At 37.0% G+C, this 21,440-nt stretch overlaps 1 protein-coding gene across 2 annotated transcripts in view; it reads right to left on the bottom strand.

The window, feature by feature from the left end:
• Positions 1 to 438: 438 nt before the first annotated feature.
• PAXBP1 (PAX3 and PAX7 binding protein 1) overlaps positions 439 to 21,440 on the bottom strand; it is a 32,841-nt gene continuing 11,839 nt past the window's right edge. Inside the window, exons 8-18 of one of the 2 annotated variants that reach the window (XM_021678080.1) lie at positions 19,034 to 19,157; positions 15,568 to 15,667; positions 15,365 to 15,480; positions 13,377 to 13,576; positions 12,229 to 12,373; positions 11,423 to 11,544; positions 10,163 to 10,239; positions 9,717 to 9,783; positions 5,432 to 5,578; positions 3,510 to 3,664; positions 439 to 1,619 (exon numbers count right to left, since the gene is read on the bottom strand). In XM_021678080.1, coding sequence (XP_021533755.1) covers positions 1,502 to 1,619; positions 3,510 to 3,664; positions 5,432 to 5,578; positions 9,717 to 9,783; positions 10,163 to 10,239; positions 11,423 to 11,544; positions 12,229 to 12,373; positions 13,377 to 13,576; positions 15,365 to 15,480; positions 15,568 to 15,667; positions 19,034 to 19,157 — 1,371 coding nt within the window. In that variant the 3' untranslated portion in view covers positions 439 to 1,501. The remainder of the gene's footprint in view (positions 1,620 to 3,509; positions 3,665 to 5,431; positions 5,579 to 9,716; positions 9,784 to 10,162; positions 10,240 to 11,422; positions 11,545 to 12,228; positions 12,374 to 13,376; positions 13,577 to 15,364; positions 15,481 to 15,567; positions 15,668 to 19,033; positions 19,158 to 21,440) is intronic. The other variant, XM_021678082.1, reaches the window with a different exon arrangement.

The raw sequence follows: 21,440 nt of genomic DNA, 5'->3' as shown, positions 1-21,440 counted from the left end.
TATCAAGGTCCCTGTGTGGTATTCAAACCCATTCCTGAAACAAAAACAGCCTGAGAGATTGCATAGGATAAAGTCTCCCGCTTACTGCAAGAGTCCTTAAAAGTGGACAGGGGAAAAATCACCAGTCTAATGGGTTTGGAAACACAAATTTAAGGCACACATGATGTGCATGTCCTATGTATACATGTTTAAATGTTTTATTCTGTTGAAGTTCTCATTTTAATTCTATTTAGTAGGCTACTATTGTGTAACAGAATGAATATGTAGGGATAAGTAATGTTCCTACAATAAAGATAAAACTACAATGCACTTAGAGTGCATGACACTGTTATAGATATTATTTGACCTGACCAAGGGTATGCACACTGATAGTCTCACACTATGTTAGAGTCATATGAAATGCTCTAAAATCAGTCACCAGCAAAATACAACAAAGGATCTATTTAAAAATTAATTTAATGCTTGGCTAAAGCTTAATTACATATATAATTATCAAACAATAGTCCTTAATTTCCAAAAAGTTCCTCTTTTGAAAATCACAGAATCAGAAAGCATAAACTTTAAAACAAGTTCTCTGAATATTTACAACATGGTATAAACATTATAGAAGACCAAGGATATTAAATTGCCTGGGTGTAGCTAATCAGCAAGGCGTATTCTTTATTGCATATATAACTCACATATGTGGGATTTTAAATAAAATGAGACTACTAAAATTCAAATGCATGTATTTTTGTAAGCTGGTCAGGGGGTAAAATCATGAATGAGACAGGACAGTCAGCCCAAAACCATGCATTGAGGTTTGTGGGGCCATTTTTTCCCAAAGTTAAAACTTCTTTGTTCTTCTCAAAAAATCTATGTTGCATATATTATTTAGAGTTCATATTAAACCCACATTTGACTGTAAAGCTGATTCAAGGAAGAAAGTTTCCATTCACCCAATGACTAAGTCCACACTCAACTCTCAATTTTAAGGCAGCAAAGCTACGGTGATAGCAACTGCTAACCAAAAGGTGATGGACACTTAGTCACTTGCCAGCCCTTTTGTTGCAACTGTGTAGTAATTTCCCTAAGACAATTTGCTACTGAGTAATTTTCTGCTGTTAGAAGGCTTACTCTGTAGAAAAACACCACAAATTTCCAGTGTGAAAGTAACTCCATGGTGGTATAAATATATATATGCATAATTACACAATTTACACTGCACACATCGTTTACAGAGGACAATTAACTGAGAGGGTTAATTTGAATGACCATATAAAATAGTTCTGTAAACAAAGTATGACAGGCAGTAAGGAAAACATTAATAGGCTTCCTAGAAATAATGTGAATTCCTTTCATTCCGAAGAAACTGCATTTAAGGACACAGTATTGAATATTAATAATGTTCTTTGTATTAAAACAAGAATCAATATTTTACAGTTTAAGAAACTTTACATATATACAAAATTTATACACTGGGAATGGTATTAAAGCAAACAGGCTTTTTAGTCTCACAGATCTATTTTCCTTCAATCAAAGACTTAAATTCTTTCACATTGTGGTCACTTGCAACTGACATAGCATGATCCAGAGCACGAACACTTGCAAGGAGTTTTACTATCTGTTTTATGTTTTCCCTAAAAAAGAAAAAAATGTAGCAATATCTTATTAATACAAAAGCTTTCAAAGGAAAATGTGTTATTGACTTTATGACCACTTTGAGGTTTGCAATCAATTTTTTCAAGCATACATTTTTAAAGAAGACAGAAATAAGCAAGCTATAGCAAGTAAAAAAATAAAATAAATTTGTCCATGTAAAACAAAACTTGTATATGTTTAAATGACTAGCCCGGAGACCAAGTATCCACTTTCAAAAACAAAAACACAGCAAAAGTTCATTCAGATCAATGATTTTCACTGATATCTAGAAAGGAAAGAAAGGATATCTATTGCCAAACTACTTCAGAGCTCTGCCTCCCATTCCCTCCCAAACCAGAGTCCCAGGTCTTTCAGAACATACCTGGAACACAACTGTATTGGTCTGTATACATCCCCAATCCATCCACGAATCCAGCATAATCTCCACTTTTCCTAAATTCACTAAGAAAGCATAAGCTGGCTTCCTCTATCACCCCAGCTAGCTGTCATTCTGAGTAGTCCTCAAATTTCAGCATACATCAAAATTACCTAGAGGGCTGCTGAAACACAGATCACCAGGTCCCACCCCCAGAATTCAAATTCAGTAGGTCTGGGATGGGGCCTGAGAATCTGCATATCTAACAAAGTTCCCAGGTGATGCTGATGCTGCTGATCCAGGCACCATTTTAAGAATGACTGTTTTAACAGTTAGTTTGAACCATGTGTGAGAAACAGCACACAGTGTGACATAATTAGCTGTCTCTTCTCTGCAAAATTGTAGCAAGCACCTTTTAGGGAAGGACTTTATTTGTAAAACTTTGTAACCCACATGGAACCTATTTCCTATTTTATGGGCTCTGCACACAGCAAATGCTTATATTAGGCGCTTAAGTTCTTTTCTGTAGAAAAGTAAATACCATTTGTTGATATTTAACTGCCCAACAAAAACAGTCAAGTATATATAAATCAAAGTTTAAAAAGTGAATAGGACTTATCTAGTAAGAAACACCGAGAAGAAATATCAGTGCCAAGAAATAACAACCAACAACAAAGTGACCCACACTAAAGACGAAATTAAAATATAAATCAAAATCACCTGCCAAAGAATTTTACCACTAAAATCTTTATATCTACTTGGTTTTTAACTTTATTGTAAGAGACAGCAAATTTTCTCAAGAAAATAAGGTTTTTTCATGGAAGGGAAATGAGGAAAAAGAAAATCGTTTTGTTAGTGGGGTATGACTGATGGTGTATATTCTGAAAACGGAAACTCTGACATTAGCAACAATATATAAAATGAAACTTTAAAAAAAAAGGGGATAATGGTTCACTTATTCCTTCCTTCCTTGCAACCCCTGGTAAAAATTATGTACAAGCTGCTCCCCAAAAATCATGAGTGATTTTTTTATCTTTAGTCTATCATATGGATACAGGAAAACTCCACACAGAGCACAAATGTCCCGAAACTGGCATATAACCTTTAATATACTTAAGTTTTTGAGGGATTTTTGAGGGACCAGCTTTTTGAGGGATTACATTTATATTATGATCCTCCAGAGATTAAGATCCATGACATTCTAAGAGCCTGAAATCTCCCCCAATTCTTCAAGGGAGGAGACGGAGAAAACCATGATTCATTCATTCACCTTAGAGCTGGTGCTCACCAGAAGTCCTTCTTAATACTTCATAAATAACACATTGAAAAAAAGATTAGGTAATACTGCCAAAATAAAAAATAATGTATCTTTTTGGTGGGTTTACCAATACCAAATCAATGCACAATTTCAAGTAAAATATAAACATGACTCTAAGACATTTTAATAATACTAAATGTGACAAAAACTAAAGACTCTAGATCACCATTTCATTGAACAATTACAAAAAATTACCTCGCATTTCTTTTTTCCACATCGGAACATCCGATACTGTTTCTATAGATTGTATCTGCTAAGTGTACAAGGTATCGACAGAAGTTTTCTAACTGAGAAATAGTTCTTTCTCCTTTCAGGTTCATGAACCACTGCTTTGGGAAACAATTGATTACCTATGAAGAAGAAAGATGTAACATAAAATAGTTAAAACAAAATAAAGTATTTAAAAGTTGAGCCTAGACAAGGGGGATAATGTATGTAACTAGAAGACCTGCTATTGAACTATATATAGCCAATCGCTTTGAAGGGATATTCTTTTAAACCTGACTTTCCACATTAACTATACAAATATACCTGAATATATCTGTATTTTTAACTTCAACAGATAGGTACTCAAAACAAAAGATAAATAACCTTCAATATTTAAGTAAATTAGGGACATAAAATTGATAACCAAATGCTTCATTTTCCTGTCTTCCAGGAAGCCCTAAATGAACTGTATTTCCTTTTATCAGCAGCTTTTCATATAAAAGCATGTGCAGCATAAATACCACACTGTGGCCTCTCCCTATCCTGAACAATTCAGTGAGCAAGTATCCATGCTGGCCCAGAGTGGGGTCAAGAGAACACTGCACCAGGGGTGCAGCTTAGGGCAAGAGCCTAGGCAAGGTGAACAGGGCATGGTGTCAGTACAAAATCCAAGCAAGGTGAGGCTGATTCCATACGGAAGAGGGCAGTGTACTAGCAGGATTCAGTCAAGCGGGCAGAGAAGGCTCCCCATGAAAGAACCCAGGGATGCTTAGAAAAATGGCTGATTCCAAGCAAGCAGAAGATAAGCCCGGAACATCATGTGCCAGAAAGCAAGAAAGTGCTCCTCCAAAATGAGATGACATGTTACAAGGTCACAGAGGTCAACTTGAAGGGACTCAAATAAAATCTGGGACAGTTCCTGCCAAAGATACAGAATCTGAATCCAACCATGAAAATATCCAACAAACCCAAATTGAGGGACATTCTGCAAAATATCTAGCCCATCATCTCCAAAAGTGTCAAGGTTTCATAACGGTCAGGGAAAGACAAGAACTCTTCCAGATTAAAGGAGACTAAGGAAGACATGATAATTAAATGCCAAGAATGATCTGGGAACTTCTTTCACCAAGGACGTGATATTATTGACATAAATGACAAAACCTGAAGGGTCTCAAAGCTTAGGTGACAGTAATAAGATATGTTGATGGTTACACTGTAATTATGTATAAGAACATCCATGTTTATAGGAAACAGACATGAAAGTATTTGGGGCAGGGGAGTATCATGTTAGAGACTTACTCTGACATGGTTGAGGGAAAAAACTTTGTATTGTACTTGCAAATTTTCTTTAATTTTATAATTATTTCAAAAAATATTTTTAAAAAAGAAAAATTGGGAGTCCCTGGCTGGCTCACTTGGTTGAGCATATGACTCTTGATTTAAGGGTGGGAAGCTCGAGCCCCACGTTGGATATAGAGATTACTTAAGAATAAAATCTTTGAAAAAAATAATATAAAAAGGTGAATCTCTGTAACTCCCATAAAGTAGAAAACAAAATAAAAATTATTTCTTAAATGAGAGACTACTGTTGTAATAACACTCAAAATAGCATTTCATCCAACTGTTAAAAATGTATTATTCTGATATTAAAACTTTCATTAATACCTACCAAATAATGATATAACAGATGGATAGAAGGATAGATATAAAATGTTACAGGATACATGTTTATGTAAAAAATGCTGAGGGGGTTCAGAACTACCTGGGAGGCAAACTGATTGTCAACATTACACCAAGGTCAATAATCAAAGGGGTTTTCATAAAATTCTAAAATCTCTCTTCAAATAAAGAAAACTTAATCCATTTTAATTTACATCTTTAAAAACTGTAATATGTGTCATTTAACTCACATTTTGGGCTTTTTTGATGCTGTCATCTCCATATTCTGAATTCTGAAAAGCCATGAGAATGTATCTATTTAATAAACCATCTATTGACAACTCCTGAAGAGTTTTATTTGAGAAAATGCCATACCACTGAAGAAAATTCCCTAATAGCTAGAAAGAGAAAAGAAAATTATTTTCCCTCAGATTGAGATACAATTAACACATAACATTGTATAAGGTGTACAACATAATGATTTGATCTAAGTATATATTGTGAAACGATCACCACAGTTAGTATCCCTCACCTAACTAAATTTTTTCCCTTGTGATGAGAACTTTTAAGATCTACTCTCTTAGCAACTTTAAATATACAACACGTTATTATTACCTACAGTCACCATGTTGTACTTTACACACACAGAATTATTTTATCTTGTAACTGGAAGTGTGTACTTTTGACCCCTTTCACCTAGTCCCCCCACCCTGGACTCCCCACTTCTGGCAACCACGCATCAGATCTCTGTTTCTAGAAGTCTGGCTTTTTTATAAAAAGAAAGACTATTCCAAGGCATTGTTAAACAACTAAATTAAGTCAAAGAAAATAATTACAGAGTAAAACACCTTATGAAATACAGTGGACCATGTTTTGCCAAAGTACTAATTAACAGGGTCCAAATGTTGCCTCAAATGACTGAGAATTTGAATTTTAAGCTTTAATTAATTAAAATTAACTAATTAAGACATAAATAGCCACACGGGGCTAGTGGCTACTTTATAGGCCAGTACAAAAACAGAACATCTTCCATCATAATAGAAAGTACTACCAGGCAAGTGCTGATCCTTCGATAAATGTCCTTCATTCAAAATCATGCTTAAGTGAGTCCTACAACCATCCACAAAAAGATGGAAATTCTCCTTTTGACTACAACACTGCATGTTTACCAGATCTCATGAACCTGAACTGAGCTATGTCACTTCAATAGCTCAAGCTACTAAAGCTCAGTACACACAAAATAGAGGCCATTATTATGCAGTCACATTATTATAAAATGGGAGTTCCCAGCCCATCCCAGCATAAAAATTCCCAAGTTTCTCAGTATTTCTCAGCTCAGTAAATGTTAACATTATCCAACCAACTGATTAGGCTGGAAACTTCGATGTCGTTCTTCACCTCTCCCTCCAGTTGTTTGACCCCACCTCCATCCATTGTGTCCATTTCTCTCAGTTCCTGTTGCCACCTCCCCTAATCCAAGCTGCCATCATCTCTTTCTGGACCTCACAGTTCCTCAAGTGATTATGAGCACTAGCTCTGGAGTAGTCTTTCTCAAGCAGGGTTCTATGAGAGAAATAAAACCTACAGAAAATGATTTGAGTGACTCCTTAATTTTCCCAAAGATGGTACAGAGCAAGTACCATTCTAGACACAGGGAAAAGAGAATTCATTATGCTCAATGGAGGACCTAGGGCATTAGGTATTGATTATTTCACGGACCCCAGCTGAGAAGAGCTGCTCATCAGTCAGAACTGGCTTCAATTAGACTCCCATTTCTACACTGAGAAAAGGAATGACTCTGGGCTGGTTATTCTGTGCCTAACTGTCCCAGGAGTAGAATGAGAACAGTGTCTAGTTATAGGCTACTGTGACAATTCAACAAGATAAACAACAGTGTGGCACAGTGCTTAGCACACAGTACATCCATAATAAATTTTCATTATTACTATCCTTACGTGCTTTGATCCATTATCCACACAACAGCCAGAGTAATCTTAAAAATGGCAATTTGTGCATGTCCCTTCCATGACCAATATTAATTTTCAACAAAGGTATACAAGCAATTCAATAAAGACAGCCTTAGCATTATTTATAATAGCCAAATTATGGAAGCAGCCCAACTGTCCATCGACCGATGAGTAGATAAAGAAGATGTGGTTATGTACACACACACACACACACACACACACACACACACACACACACACACCCACCCACCCCAGAATATTATTCAGCCATCATTAAGGATGAAATCTTGCCATTTGCAACATGGATGGAGCTAGAGAGTATAATGCTAAGTGAAATTAAGTCAGTTAGAGAAAGACAAATACCGTATGATTTCACCTATATGTGGAATTCAAGAAAACAAATAAGCAAAGAAAAAAAAGACAAAAGAAGAAACAGACTCAACTATAGAGAACTGATGGTCCCCAGAGGGGAGGCTGGGGGGGGGGGGAAGTGATGAGTGAAACAGGTGATGGGGATTAAGGAGTACATATATCATGATGAGCACAGGGTAATGCAAAGAATGGTTGAACTACTATACCGTACACCTGAAACTAATATAATGTACGTCAACTATACTGGAATTAAAATAAAAATTTTAAAAATTAAAAAAAAAAGATATCCTTTTCAATAAACAGTTCTGGAACAAATGAAGTTCAATCCAGGCCCCACACCTTATATAAAAATTAACTCAAAATGGATCATGGACTTATATGTAAAACCTGAAACTATGAACTCTAGATGAAAGGATAGAAGAAAAACTTTGTGGTCTTGTGTCACGTAAAGATTTCTTAGATATGACACCCAAAGCACAACCCATGACAGGAAAATGTGATAAGCTGGACATCATCAAAATGAAGAACTTCTGCACTTTGAAAGACTGTTAAGGGAATGAAGACAAACCACACAGTAGAAAAGTAAAACTCTCTACAAATCATATGCCTGATAAAGAATTTGTATCCAGAATACAGAACTCAAAGCTCAGTAAGACAATTTTTAAAAATGCAAAAGATTTGGGTGCCTGGGTGGCTCAGTTGATTAAGCATCTGCCTTCAGCTAAGGTCATGATAATAGGGTCCTAGGATCCAGCTTCGAGTCCCTGCATCAGGCTCCCTGCTCAGCAGGGAGTCTGTTTCTTCCTCTCCCTCTGCCCCTCCCCCTGCTCTATCTCTCAAATAAATAAAATCTTTAAAAAATGCAAAAGATTTGAACAGGTACTTCACCAGAGAACATATACAAATAGCAAATAAACACAGGAAAACATGCTCAACATCATCAGTCATTACAGAAATACAAATTAAGGCTGTAATAGGACACCTCTACACAGCTAGTAGAATGACTTAAAAAAAAAAAAAACAAAAAAAACCACTCCAAAACTGACAATACCGAGTATGGTATGTGGTGAAAATGAGGGATAACTGGATAACATTAATATGTTGTTGATCTGAAAACCAGCTTTTCGTAGGTATTTACCCAATTGAAATGTAAACTTACATACCCAGAAAAGGCCTGTATGCAAATGCTTAGAGCAGCTTTAATTCATAATCACTCCAAACTGGAAAAAATCCAATATTCCTCAATTGGAGAATGGATTAAAAAAAAAAAATAGCAACTTGTGGTATCATCCACCTTACAAAAGGAATACTACTTAGCAATAAAAGAAATTAACTACCAGTAACACATGACAACACTGATAAATCTCAAATGCACTATGTTAAGTAAATGAAGCCAGACTGTAAATAATTCCATTCATTAGGCACCCTTACAAAGAAAACCACAGGACAAGGAAAAGGGGTGGCCATGGTGCAGGGGTGGGCTTGACTACAAAGGGATATGGGGAAATTGGGGAGATGGTAGAAGTGTTATGCATCTTGATGTGGGTAGTGAACACAGGTCTATACGTAAATTACAGCTCCTATGTCCTCTGGGAAGCTAGCTCATCTCCTAACTCCAGCCATTTTGGACTTTTCTCAGTTTTTCTAGAATATGCTGCTCATCCTCAGCTCAGTGCCAGCTCCTACTCTTCTGGTCTAATGATCTAAATAGCACTTCCCCGGGGCAGTCGGGGATCTTCTGTGACTCACCAGTCAAGGGCTCTGTGCCCTTGTCATATGCGCCCATAGTACCTTGAATTTCTCCTTTCAGGATTCATCACACCTGAGATAATAACACTGGTTTGCTGTCAACTATGCTGGATTATCAACTCCACGAAGGCTCCACTTCTATCATATTCAGTGCTGTATTCCCCAATTTAGAAAAGTAATTGGTACTCTACTCGCTGAATAAAGAACTGTGGCTTAGCAAGGCATTTCGCTGGCTAGCTTAGACCTTGCTTTGGAACTCAATACATTTTCTCGTGTGGAAACATCACACATGAATAAACTTTTGGAATAAAATTAGTTTGTAAAATGGAGTTTGTATACAGATATCAATCTAAGCCTATAGATTTACTTAATCAAATTGCAAAATACCTTCCGAAATATATGTGTCAAAGAAAATCTGAAGTCTTTTAGATAGCCTAGAGACACATACCTTAACTGAAGACCAAAACTGTCGTTGAAAAAACAAATAAGGCCCAGAATTTTTATTTTCCAAGACACTAAGAAAAAAAGAGAAAAATGAGCAAATATTTTATATGTTAAGTGCCATCTGATTTCTGGAAAAGAGTTCTACAAGTCAAATAGCTTAACAAAAGAATTAAGTAATTTTTCAAATTTTCAAATAATTATATTCCAGAAGTTAGGTTTTAAAAGAAAATGGAAATTTACTGTGAGATACAAAGGGAGAACAAAAAGCATTATCTGCTTTATTTTGCTTAAGGGAACAATTTCCCCACTGAGCTAGTCTCTTTGGGTTACATGTTTAAAAAGGTAAAGTTTGTATTTCAGGCTACCTTTAGTTTTTCTAGAACTTAAGAAGCCTTCTCTGGAAGATAGTGGAGAATATTATCATCTTTAACATTCTGAAGAGTTACTTACTTTTTGGGATATAAGGGCATGAAAACATCATCATCTAAAGTTCTCCTCATTCTTAATAAGAGTGCTTTTAGGTACACCTAAAGAATTAAAAACAGAGGACACATTTTAATAAGAGTTACGATAAAAATTAAATTTTAAGAAATAAAAAGCCATATTCTAAATCACTGAGTATTCAATTTCAAGTCAACAGCCTTCTATTTTTTACCTTCCTCACTGAAGGCATTAAGGTCTTTAATACTCTAGTTCAGCCCTCAACTACCAGGCAATGAAGCCACTTAGGATCTGTAAACCCTTCAGGCTATATACCACTAAGATTTAAAATCCGACACATAATCTGGTTCTTCTCAAAATGAGATCAGTGAAAATGATTGTGGAGAGCACCTTTGCTGGGGGACCTGAGTGGCTCAGATGGTGAAGCTTATGCCTTCGGCTCAGGTCATGATCTCAGGGTCCTGGGATCGAGTCCAGCATCGGGCTCCCTGCTCAGCAGAGAGCCTGCTTCTCTGTCTCTCTCTACATCCCCCACTATGCCCTCTCTGTCTCTTTCTCTCAAATAAATAAAATCTTAAAAAAAAAAAAAGAGCACCTTTTCTCTGTCTAAATTGCTTACCTAAGAAGGCCCAGAGGGATGGCAACAATCTGAAGTTTGAAAACTAGTTGTTTTACATGCTGTTCAAATGTCTGAGCATTTAAATCACCAATGGTTACCCATTCTAGTAGTTTTACATTTTTCTTTTTCCAAAAAAACCCAAAAAACAAAAACCAAAAAACAGTTCTTAAAGGAATGTTTAATTAGTGGGAAGTGGGGAGGTGAGAAGAATGAGAGGCTACCTGGAGTAATGACATCACCTTGCCAGAGAGAGTTGAAAATTAAAAACGATTATCTCAACTCTTGTATATTTCAGCCTATAAAGGACCAGATGGCCTGAGGGAATGGGATTTTCTGGCAAGCCTTAGAACATAACCACTCATTCCCTCAACTCTTGCTCATTTTTTAATTTTTTTTTAAGATTTTGTTTATTTGAGAGAGAGAGAGTGTGCACGCGTGCATGAGCAGTGGAGAGGGGCAAGGGGAGAGGGAGAAGCAGACTCCCCACCAAGCAGGGAGGTGGACGCAGGGCTCAATCCCAGGACCCTGAGATCATGACTTGAGTTGGGCCGCTTAACCGAATGAGCCACCCAGGTGCCCCAACTCTTGCTCATTTTTGAAAGGAGAGGGGAGGAAAAAAAACGTTCACATATAATAAATAATTAAATTACCTGTGTATTTTTGTTTTCTGCATTCACTACTGAAGGATATCCATTTATCAATTTTAGTGTAATTCCAACCATTCTTGAAGTCTGTGTTGTAGAAAAAGGGTCCCACATATTTTCAGCTATTACTATAAGAGAAAAGTAGAATGTGTTGAGATATAGAAGTAAATTGCAGCTGACTTAAATCTGCTGTCAAGCAGTCCTCAACTTACAAATGCCGATCCTGACTTACTTTTTCTCTTTCTAGAGTATAAGCTCCACTCTTCTTTGTCCTCTTAACTGTGGGAATGTTGAGGATTAGGTAAATGTGGGGAGAGCACAGATTCATTCTATTTTCTGCTGCTGGGTGATAATAAAGATTGGCAAGGAAGGGAGAACTTCTGTATCCTAGGAGATGTCCCAGCATCAAGATTTCCTAACTAAACTTGAAACTTATTTTTAATATTTTAAATAGGTTCCCATACCAATGATTCCTAATCTTTTTTGAGAAATTAACAGAAGTAATGAAATTGCTCCCCGGGAAAATGCATATCCCCCTGCCAAAACTATGTGTTCAGTTTTGCTTCAGGTCGTGTTTAAGAGTCTCTAAAATTCATCTATGGATCAATTACTGCCCCCAACTCCAGGCCCACCCCAGGGTGGTCTTCAAGTCCTAGGTTAAGAGATGTCCACCCTTTAGCCATCTCTGGACCCGGTGGTTACTTTATCATTTGTAATATAACTTCTATGAGGAAATACGCTCTGGTTAAAAATTCGTAAAAATAGATCTGGAAAACCCATGTGTTTAAATGTTCAAATTCAGAAATCTCTACCTGTTAGTTTAGGAAGAATCACCTTTTCCACAATGGTAGGCAATAGTGCAACATCTACATCATCTTTCTCTTGCTCTCGCTCTTCACAACCATAAAAGAGCAAAGATTCAAACCACAGCATATTCTCAAAGTCACGACATTTTGCCTAGAAAAAAGAATATTACAAGCGAAACATTTCAAATGCTTGCTATTTCTGCCTCTAGCCATGGTAAGAGTAACAGGATTTAACCTTCAGCCGTAAACTAAAGACTAGACAAAATATATGAAACATCCATTTTCAGAGACTGGACACAGGCAGGAGAGGACTATGGCCCCCGAAAGGGAGAGAATCAACGGAGGCGAGCCCCTGGTGGGAGATGGCAGGCAGAGCAGTCTCGCTCAGGTGTGGAGACAAGCACTGGAGCTCAGGGAGGCTGAGAAAGCTGGAAGCCGTGGGGCGGAGGAGGGAGTGACCCAGAAAAAGAACTCCAAAACGCACACAAGTCCCGCTGAGCTCTGCTGTGTACTAAGACACACATGCACAGGGTGAAACTCCACAAGGTCTGGCAAAGACCAACTGAGAGCTGGGGGCCAAAAGGTTCAGTTTTGTTCAGTCGTTTCAAGGGCTCTGACCTCAGCCCTCTCCTTACGGTTTACACATCCAACCCAGCCCATCTCACTCGTGCCCATGGCTCCGTCCACACACAGGTAACCCCCCAAACCCTCTCTTAAACATGACCACTGAACGTATATAGGACCCTTATATACCAGGCCATCAGGTCCTTGACTGCACCTCTTGTATTTATCAACTTGTCTTATTCTCCCAATTTCCATTACCCCCGACTCAGTTCAGGTCCTCATTTCACATCCACCTCACTGAGCTTTCCCAGGAGGTTCTAAGTTTTTCTAGGATCAAAGGACCAAGGTCTGATTATTCATTCATGTTCATATCCCAGCGTCACTACACGTAATTTTAGTTGACTGAGAAAAGCATTGCCTGTAACCTGAAAGTAACCAACGATTCTCTTGAGAAGGAAGGGAGGGTAAAAGATCATGACATCATACAATTTGTACTGGAGCCCTGTGCCTTACCTCCCCCCGAGCTTTGACATGAAAATTACCCAGGTCCCACGTTATATTGCTTTGTATTAGTGACACACGCCACTCACCTCAAGGGGCGTCCAAGTGAGAAGCTGCAGCCGTATAAGGGGGTTGAACAGCTTTGGCAAACAAAGGCCGATGTAAGCATCCTTGTAGGACAGATAGTATTTTGAACGCCATGCCTCAAACTGGGATTTAATACAGTCGATTGAATAGAAACTTTCAAGGACATCTTCAAAAACCTTGCTGGACTCCTTTGAAATGCGATCTAAACACAACAATAAAAACAACAAAAATCCCACAGAGAACCATAATTTAGTATGTAGTAGAAAAAAAAACCAATTCAGTATTTTCGGCGTAGCTTCAGTATCAGACAGGCTCATTACAGAGAAATCATTATTAATTACTACTTAATAGAAAGCATAAACAGAGTAAGTTGAGGTTTCAAATGTCTATTATGCAAACCAGAGTGCAGGCAGTGTTCATTTGCACGGCTGCAACATGTACCATTTCTGGTGCCCAGAGTTTAGTTAAATCCCACCTGTCCCCCAACAAGTCAGTTCAAATTTCAGTTACTATGGATATTAACCATGAGTAACTGCATGAAGCAATTGCTCTTCAGTCCACAAATCACTATAAATATCAAATGTGCATCATGATCAGTGAACAATCATACCACTTTTTTCAAAGTCTGTCGGTGACAGCAAGAACGGACATAGACAAGTATGGCAATGGAGGCTAGGATCTTTAAGTGGAAGGTTCTTTGATGCCGCTGATGACTTGGGAATCTTTATAACGGAGAAACCTAGTTACGACAACTTACTTGTCAAGATCAATCTTAACACCACTAATAGTGGGACAATCTAACATTTGCCATCTGACATTAATGCAATAAGCAGCAGCATCTTATATGAAGTATTCTTGCCAAAACAAAAGCTTAACCTCAATCTAATCAAGTCTTCAGACCTAAATGCCAGCTTACCCAGAAATAACAGTGAATGGAAAGACAAATTAATACTATGAGGAGACAGACAAATTTAGAATGTAGGAAGTTCTGCAAGGTAAGTGGCCTGGTCTCTTCAAAAACTTAATGTCTTAAACAAACAATGGGAATGTGTATATGTGTAACGTACTCATGGACATTCATTAATTCTAGGGGGAAAAAACGTAACAACCAAAAGCGGGGCAGGAAATCTCATGTGGATCCTAGTTTGGAAAATACAGAATAATCCACAAAAACAGTCCCAAGAGTTTTATTCTGGGGGAACTGCTATTAAACAGACACAATATTAAGAACTTTTAGTTAAACATGCTCAAGTGTTTAAAGTGTCATGGTGTCTACAGGTTACTTTCAAATGGTTCAACAACACACACACACACTCACACATCCCTCAAAAAATTAAGGCAAACTTGGTTAAATGATGGTAAGAACTGTTGAATTTGAGTGACAAGTACATGGGTGATCACTGTGCTATTCTTTCTAATTTCTGTTTAAAAATATTCACTATGAAAAGGTGGGAGAAAAATAGGCTTCTCCAACTAAGTTCCAAATGGCTTGCAGCCGATATAATTCCAAATAACCACAACCAACGGTGGCAAATAAAGATTTCTGAAGACCTTTCTAGAAATGCCTGCACATAATAGTATTAACTATTCCTCTTGGTTGAAATTATTCAGGACTCCCCAAATCAGGAGTTTACTTCAGGGCTGAGTGTCCCATGGCCGAGCTCTACCATCCTAGGACAGGATGCATTAGGGCTATCCTTGGGATCTGGCACATTTTTTTTTTTTTGGTCACTTAAAATTCTATGATTCTGAAGAGTAGTATCATTCATTACGCAAGTACTAAATAAAGCCCGTGACGAGGTGTCACCACTATTCTGAGAATTCATCATTATATGCAGTTAATAAAAATGGGTACAAGTTTTTACAATTAAGAAAAAAGTGGCTGATTCTAATTCAGAGGCCACAAAACTTCACACCATCTCATGGTAAAAACCACACCCAAGTAGAAACCAAAGTGGCAATGAATCTCATTTCCAAATAAATGTCTAACCTTTCTCCAGATTGAAATTTGTAATATCTGTAGAAGTTTCTTCATCATCACTGGAAAGGCCTTCAAGGTGATCTGCCATCTTACCGGTTTGCTCTCTGGCTTGTCTCCGACGAGTCCTAAATAACAAACATCATGTTCCCAAACCAGATAAAAGACAGTCCTCCCTTTGCAAACAAAGCAACAGCAAGCATTTTTAGAATTACCTCCTGGCCTCCCGTTCTGCAATCCTACGTTTTGCATGCTCTTGATACAGTGCCCGATCTCGCCCAAAGGAATCGAGATTTGGTGCCATCAGAGCTTTATCTATAAAACAACGATGGTTAAAATTAAAAGCCTTCCTTCAACAATCTTGAGGAAAGAGTTTGCACAGAATAAGCCATAATGATAGACTGTTTGCTAATCTCAACGACAGGATTCTGCGGTAACTGGTAAACCAGATAGTTTTCTAGTTTAGAGCAAATCTCAGTATTATGCCGTGTTCCCATGAAAAGGAGTAGAAAAATAAATGGAGAGTTCAATAACCCTAAACAAAAACAACTGGGCTTAATCACTTTTTATATCTACTTGTAACAGAACTAACTAATTGATGCTATCAGGATGACCAAATAAATTAAAAATCAAAATTACCTGTGCAAAGGGAAAAATAATAGATTACTTTTTAAGGAAGAAGTTAAGCATCACATGTTGAATGATATGACAGAAAAGAAACATGGGTAGGAAGGATGAGAAAACAGCTTTGTTTCAGGAATTTAATAATTTATCCTATTTATTCTAACTTTGCTGTGTAGAAATTTTTTCTCATTACTAGTTCTAGAACAAGGGCAGAATCAACATATAGACTGAAAACCAGATCTAAGAGGACCACCCTATGCTTTCTCAAACACTCTTTCAAAGCACAATTCCCTTACTTCTTTTTTTGCTTCCTATTTCCTGTCTCTTTTTTTAACGTTCTAGGGCAATTTTCTAGCCTTAGCTTCCAACCTTCCTATTTAAATTTATATTTCAGTTACCATATTTTTAATTTCTAAGAGATGGCTCTTACTCTGAGAATACTCCCTTTCTATAGCATCCTCTACTTCTGTCACACGTACGGCACCTCCTATTACCTCCCGAAGGGTATCAAGTCTATTTTATATTTTCTTCTACTGCCTGCATTGTCTTTGTTTCCTCAGTCCCTTTGGTTCTACTGCGTGTGCTGCTCTATGATCAGTAACCACCTCATATAAAAGAACGAGACTGCTAGTTCTACGGACAAAGGTGGGGGGAATCTACCAGAGGCCTCTCCATCCAATCCCCGGGACAAAGTCTTCTGTTGGGGGCGTCTCGGGGTCTTTTCTCTGGGCCCATTCTCTCTCTCCAGAGAATAGTCCTCTAATCTCTTGTCTAGGGCAGGAGGAAGAGTGAGGGTACCATCTGTATGCAATACTTCCCTCATTTCTACATTTAGAATACAGAAGATATTCTGTAAGACGGGGATTGTTAACAGAAGCAAACAACCCAAGGGACAGGATGCGGGGAAAATCATACATAAAAAAAAGACATCGATTCAAGGCTTTTGCATATTTCTTCCCCTGATATCAGAGATGTGCCGCCAACAGCAGCAACAGAAAAAAACAAACCCAAAAATTAGCCCTCTACTTCAGTGTATCCTAACTATCGTCGACCCAACTATTTTTAAAAGCTGACTTTCTGAATTGTTCATTCATACTTCCAAATCGCTCTGACATCAGGAAGGATGTTCCAGAGTTCAGCAATTATAAAGAAAGATGAGTATGGTAAACAAGAAAAATGCCCCTATTGTACCTCAACTGTGAGTTCACACACCACAGGTGAATTAGCTAAAGTCCCAAACCATAGAAATGATTCCTGTCTCTTTAAGAGGTATCCATCATTAAAGAAGTATTTTAAAGAATACTCATTGCTATAATAAATACTTAAAATGTTGCTATGTTTATTAGATTCTATAGTATAAGGGAGATATGAGAGAGTAGATGACTCGAGGGATAGCCTCCTTCACTTCTCTAAAACTACATGCAGTAATTGTGGTAAGTGTTCACAAATCTCAACAGATGAATCTCAGGGTTTTTTGTTTCTTTAAAAAAAGATCAGAAATGGAAGTGATACTTCAGTGTCCCATGTAATTTTCCTCAAACCTCTGACAATGAATACTCCTCTCCAAGGCAGTATTTTTCACTTTCTCATTACTTTTCAATTTTTTTCCAACTCTCCATCTAATTAACATACATCATTCAACCTTTATTTCTACTATCATGTAAGTAAATAGCTTCAAATTATAAGGAACAGATAATAGGCAGGAAAAGGTATCTGATGAGATGCACAGCTCATACAAACCATTTAACTTAAAAAGGAATTACTTCCCTTCATAGGTTACCTGTAATCTGCCCCAGAAATCTGGTTCTGCCTGGATCAAAAGTGATCTGGAAGGCCTGCATTAGTCATCTAGGTGCCCAATATGGCAATAAACCAATTTAAGTTTGTGTGGCAAAAAGAGGAGGTCAAAGCCATTCATATGGCTCACATGTGAGTCTCACTCAGCTCTGAGGGCCATATTACCACCTCTTTACAATGGTCCAAAATCCATCCTGCACACAGGATGCCTTCTCAAGGATCCAACATCTAATTTAGGGGACACCCTGTAGGACAAAGCACTGTCTTCAGAAAGAATAACACGAGGGGCCTTTGCACTTGGATCACCTGAGGTGACTGTTTAACAAGAAGATACTGGTCACTATCCAAGACCTAGCAAAAATCTCTGGGGATAGGACCAGGAAACCTGCATTTTAAATTAGTATTACAGGTAATTGTCATGCATACTTCATTTAGAACTGCTGACACAGGGAACAAAGAGATGACAAAAGAAGCCACGAGAAATCCATGCTGGGAAAATTCCTAGCAGAGCACCCAAGAATATGGAGCATAATGGAAAAACGGAATTAAAAGGTTTAAAACTTCTGGTTAAAGAATCTCAGCTAAACTATTTAATACGGTTTCCAATTAATTTCGGTTTTCCATAACACATCTCATAATGAAAGGAATATAAACTGAATTTCTGAACTTTTACATTAAAATTTCAAGAATTGGAGGCAACTGACTTATTAAAAAAATCCAGTATAAAAGGCAAACTAGAGAATAAAAAAATTTTGCTTTTCTCCAAGACATGAAGCTCAAAAATCCCCTAATCTTGGAGTTGTATCCTTTGTTATGTCATTAAAACCCCCTTTCGGTATTTTCCTAGTCCCCAAACTCAGAATCTTTCACTGTGATCAACAACAGCATCTGTACTGGTGTTATGAACAGGATGAAAATGGGGGGGGGGGTGGGGGGTGGAGATCAACTGGGGCCAAATGATAGTGGTTTTAAAACACTGAAAATATTCTTCTCTATACTCTAAGGAATGAAAAAATATGTCCAAAGAAGAATAAGATTGATAGAATATCAGTGCACATTTTTGAGCTCCTTTGCGAAGCTGTATTTTCTTAAACACAATCCAAGGACATGCTGTTCAAGTTTTAGAACTACCTGACACAAGAGCAAGGAAATGTTTCTTTAAAAAAAAAAAAAAAAGCTAAGCTCTCTAATTTTCAATTAGGCTGCACTAAGTAAACAAGGTTGTTTAATGAATAATAAAAACCTTCAAGATGGACTGACTTGAATGGCTTGAAAACTCCGAAGATTCATCTTTAATATCATCTTGTCGTCTTTGGACAAGGCGGGAAGCTCGCTGTTTGTACAGCTGATGTATTGCTGATTCAAGTTCATTAATCAGTGGCACCTGTAAAAATACAACACACTCCGTAACACCAAACTCCTCAGTTGCTTCCTTAGTTGAGGGTTCCGTACTATTTCCGGATTTCTGAAAAAGTACCCTCTATGGACAGAATAATCATGAACTCCCAAAGGGACACAAATTACAATTCAGTTTTATGATGTTAAGGAAACATCTCTTCTTTTAATCCATATATAGAGCTATAATGTCCAGTGACTAGTTATTGGAGTAAAAGTTTGGTTAGGAAACTTAACACTTCAGTATTAGTAAAGAGAGCAAGTAAAGAAATGTCGAAAACTGTAGTGCTTTTCTTTCAGAATAAAGTACTTGCAAGTCTTTTAAAGTCCATTTTTAGTTTTCCAGCAGCATGATCTCCCTCAGAATTTTTGTAGCTTAAAATAAACCATTATTGCCGTGCAGTACCAAAAAAAAGCAAGGGCTCCACGAGCAGGTAAGAACGGGAGTCAGCGAGCTGCCCAATTCTGGACACTTAAAACTGCTTTGCCACTTGTACGTACCAAGTCTCTTACAGTAACGTAGTAATGTCACACTATATTACAGCTTTATTACACATTCTTAAATGTGAACTGCCTTCACTTACATCAGTAAGGCAAATAAAATTTCTAGCTTTCACTAACCTAATGTCAAGATCTCAAACTCAGAAAGCTAGTAAATGTTTAAGTTTTTCCATATTTTATAATAAAATAATAAAATTCATCACATGAATTATCAGTTTACAAAGTCAATGAATTTTTCCAGGTTAATATCCACAGCTAAGCATTCACTCAGTTCATATAGAGTACAAAAGCTTATAGAATGAAACCTAACTTAAAAAAACAGATAACTTTCTTTTTGTCAATATCTTATATTATAACCAAATGCTATGAAACTTTCACAAAACACTAACAACCACTACACATACCTGAGGAAACCAGAAATTCTAGTTTCCTGATGGTTAGTGCAAATGGAAAACACATTATTTAGAGTTTGGGAACACTGGCACCAAGTGTTATAGCAGCTTCCTGAACTGAACAGACTGCAAATGGAAAATAAAAAAAGGCAGGTGGAATTCAAAGATGTCTGTAATAAAAGCAATTTTATACACTTGCATGATTCTGTTGAAAAAGTAGCAAATGTTCACAGAAAGATCAAACTGATGGAGTTATTTTAATCTCTAATATGCCACACCATGGGCAACAATGTCCCCAAATCTGCATTCTTAGACAGCTGAGCCCACAGGCTCTATCTTTAAAATTTACAATGAGTGATTTTTTTTTTTTTTAAAGCATTTAGTGCTGTATTACTGTGACTTACACTTCCCCACCCCCTTATTTTTTTCACACCACACAGGACGAAAGACAAATGTACCTATGTACCTAAGGTGCATTCTTTCAGTCCCGGAGACTGTTAACATTCCTCTCCTGTAAGAGCTACCCGCCTAAGGTTGCATCAGCCAGAATTTAATTATTCAATTTATAGTTAAAATTCTGATAATGTAATTTTTCTGTTTAGGTAATTGGAATGCCTTTCAACAAAGCTTAGAAAATTCTGAATAAAAACCTTCAAACACATTCTTCAGCTCTCTTTCATGTTTCTTAACAGTATTGATTTGTCTCAAGAGTATGCACCACGACAATTTCTTTACCCTCTCCAAACTCAAAACTGTTCTTGACTATTTTTATTTCAAGACCAAATTTAAGGCGAAGAACACAAGAAGGAAGATGACTATAGGGAAACAAAACAATGGAAAGTTAAAATGATCTTTAAATAATTAAAAAATCTAAATTCAAAACTACTTAAACTTTTATAACAAAAGAAAAAAACAAAGAAATGTTCATCTTTCTATGGCCTTACCCTAAAACAAATTTTTATAGTATAAAATGAATATTCAAATGTATCCAATTATTCCTAAATATTTCCAAGGCGACAATAATGACAGTATTAACTTAGAAGCAGTCTCTTAATAAAACTCAATGCATATGAAAATGTCAACATGAAATAAAATACTCATCCTTAAAAGGATTATCTACCTCTGTAAGTGACTCTGTGAAACCACATTAGCACATTTGAAGTGATTTCTCGAGAAACATGGTAATTGAGATCAATAAAGTATACTACTACTTGTTTTTAAAAACAGCAATTGAAAACTATATGAACTAGACGTCCTAGTAGTCTCTTTAATTCAAGAATGATATAATCTAGTTGATCATGTCACTGTCAATTTTTAAGAGTTAAGCTTAGAGTTACAAGTATGTAAGTTTACTAAATTCTAAAGCAAAGGCTCAGATA

This window comes from Neomonachus schauinslandi, chromosome 1 (assembly GCF_002201575.2).
Source record: "Neomonachus schauinslandi chromosome 1, ASM220157v2, whole genome shotgun sequence".
Taxonomy (NCBI): Eukaryota; Metazoa; Chordata; class Mammalia; order Carnivora; family Phocidae; genus Neomonachus; species Neomonachus schauinslandi.
This window is presented reverse-complemented; position numbering and strand designations above follow the sequence as displayed.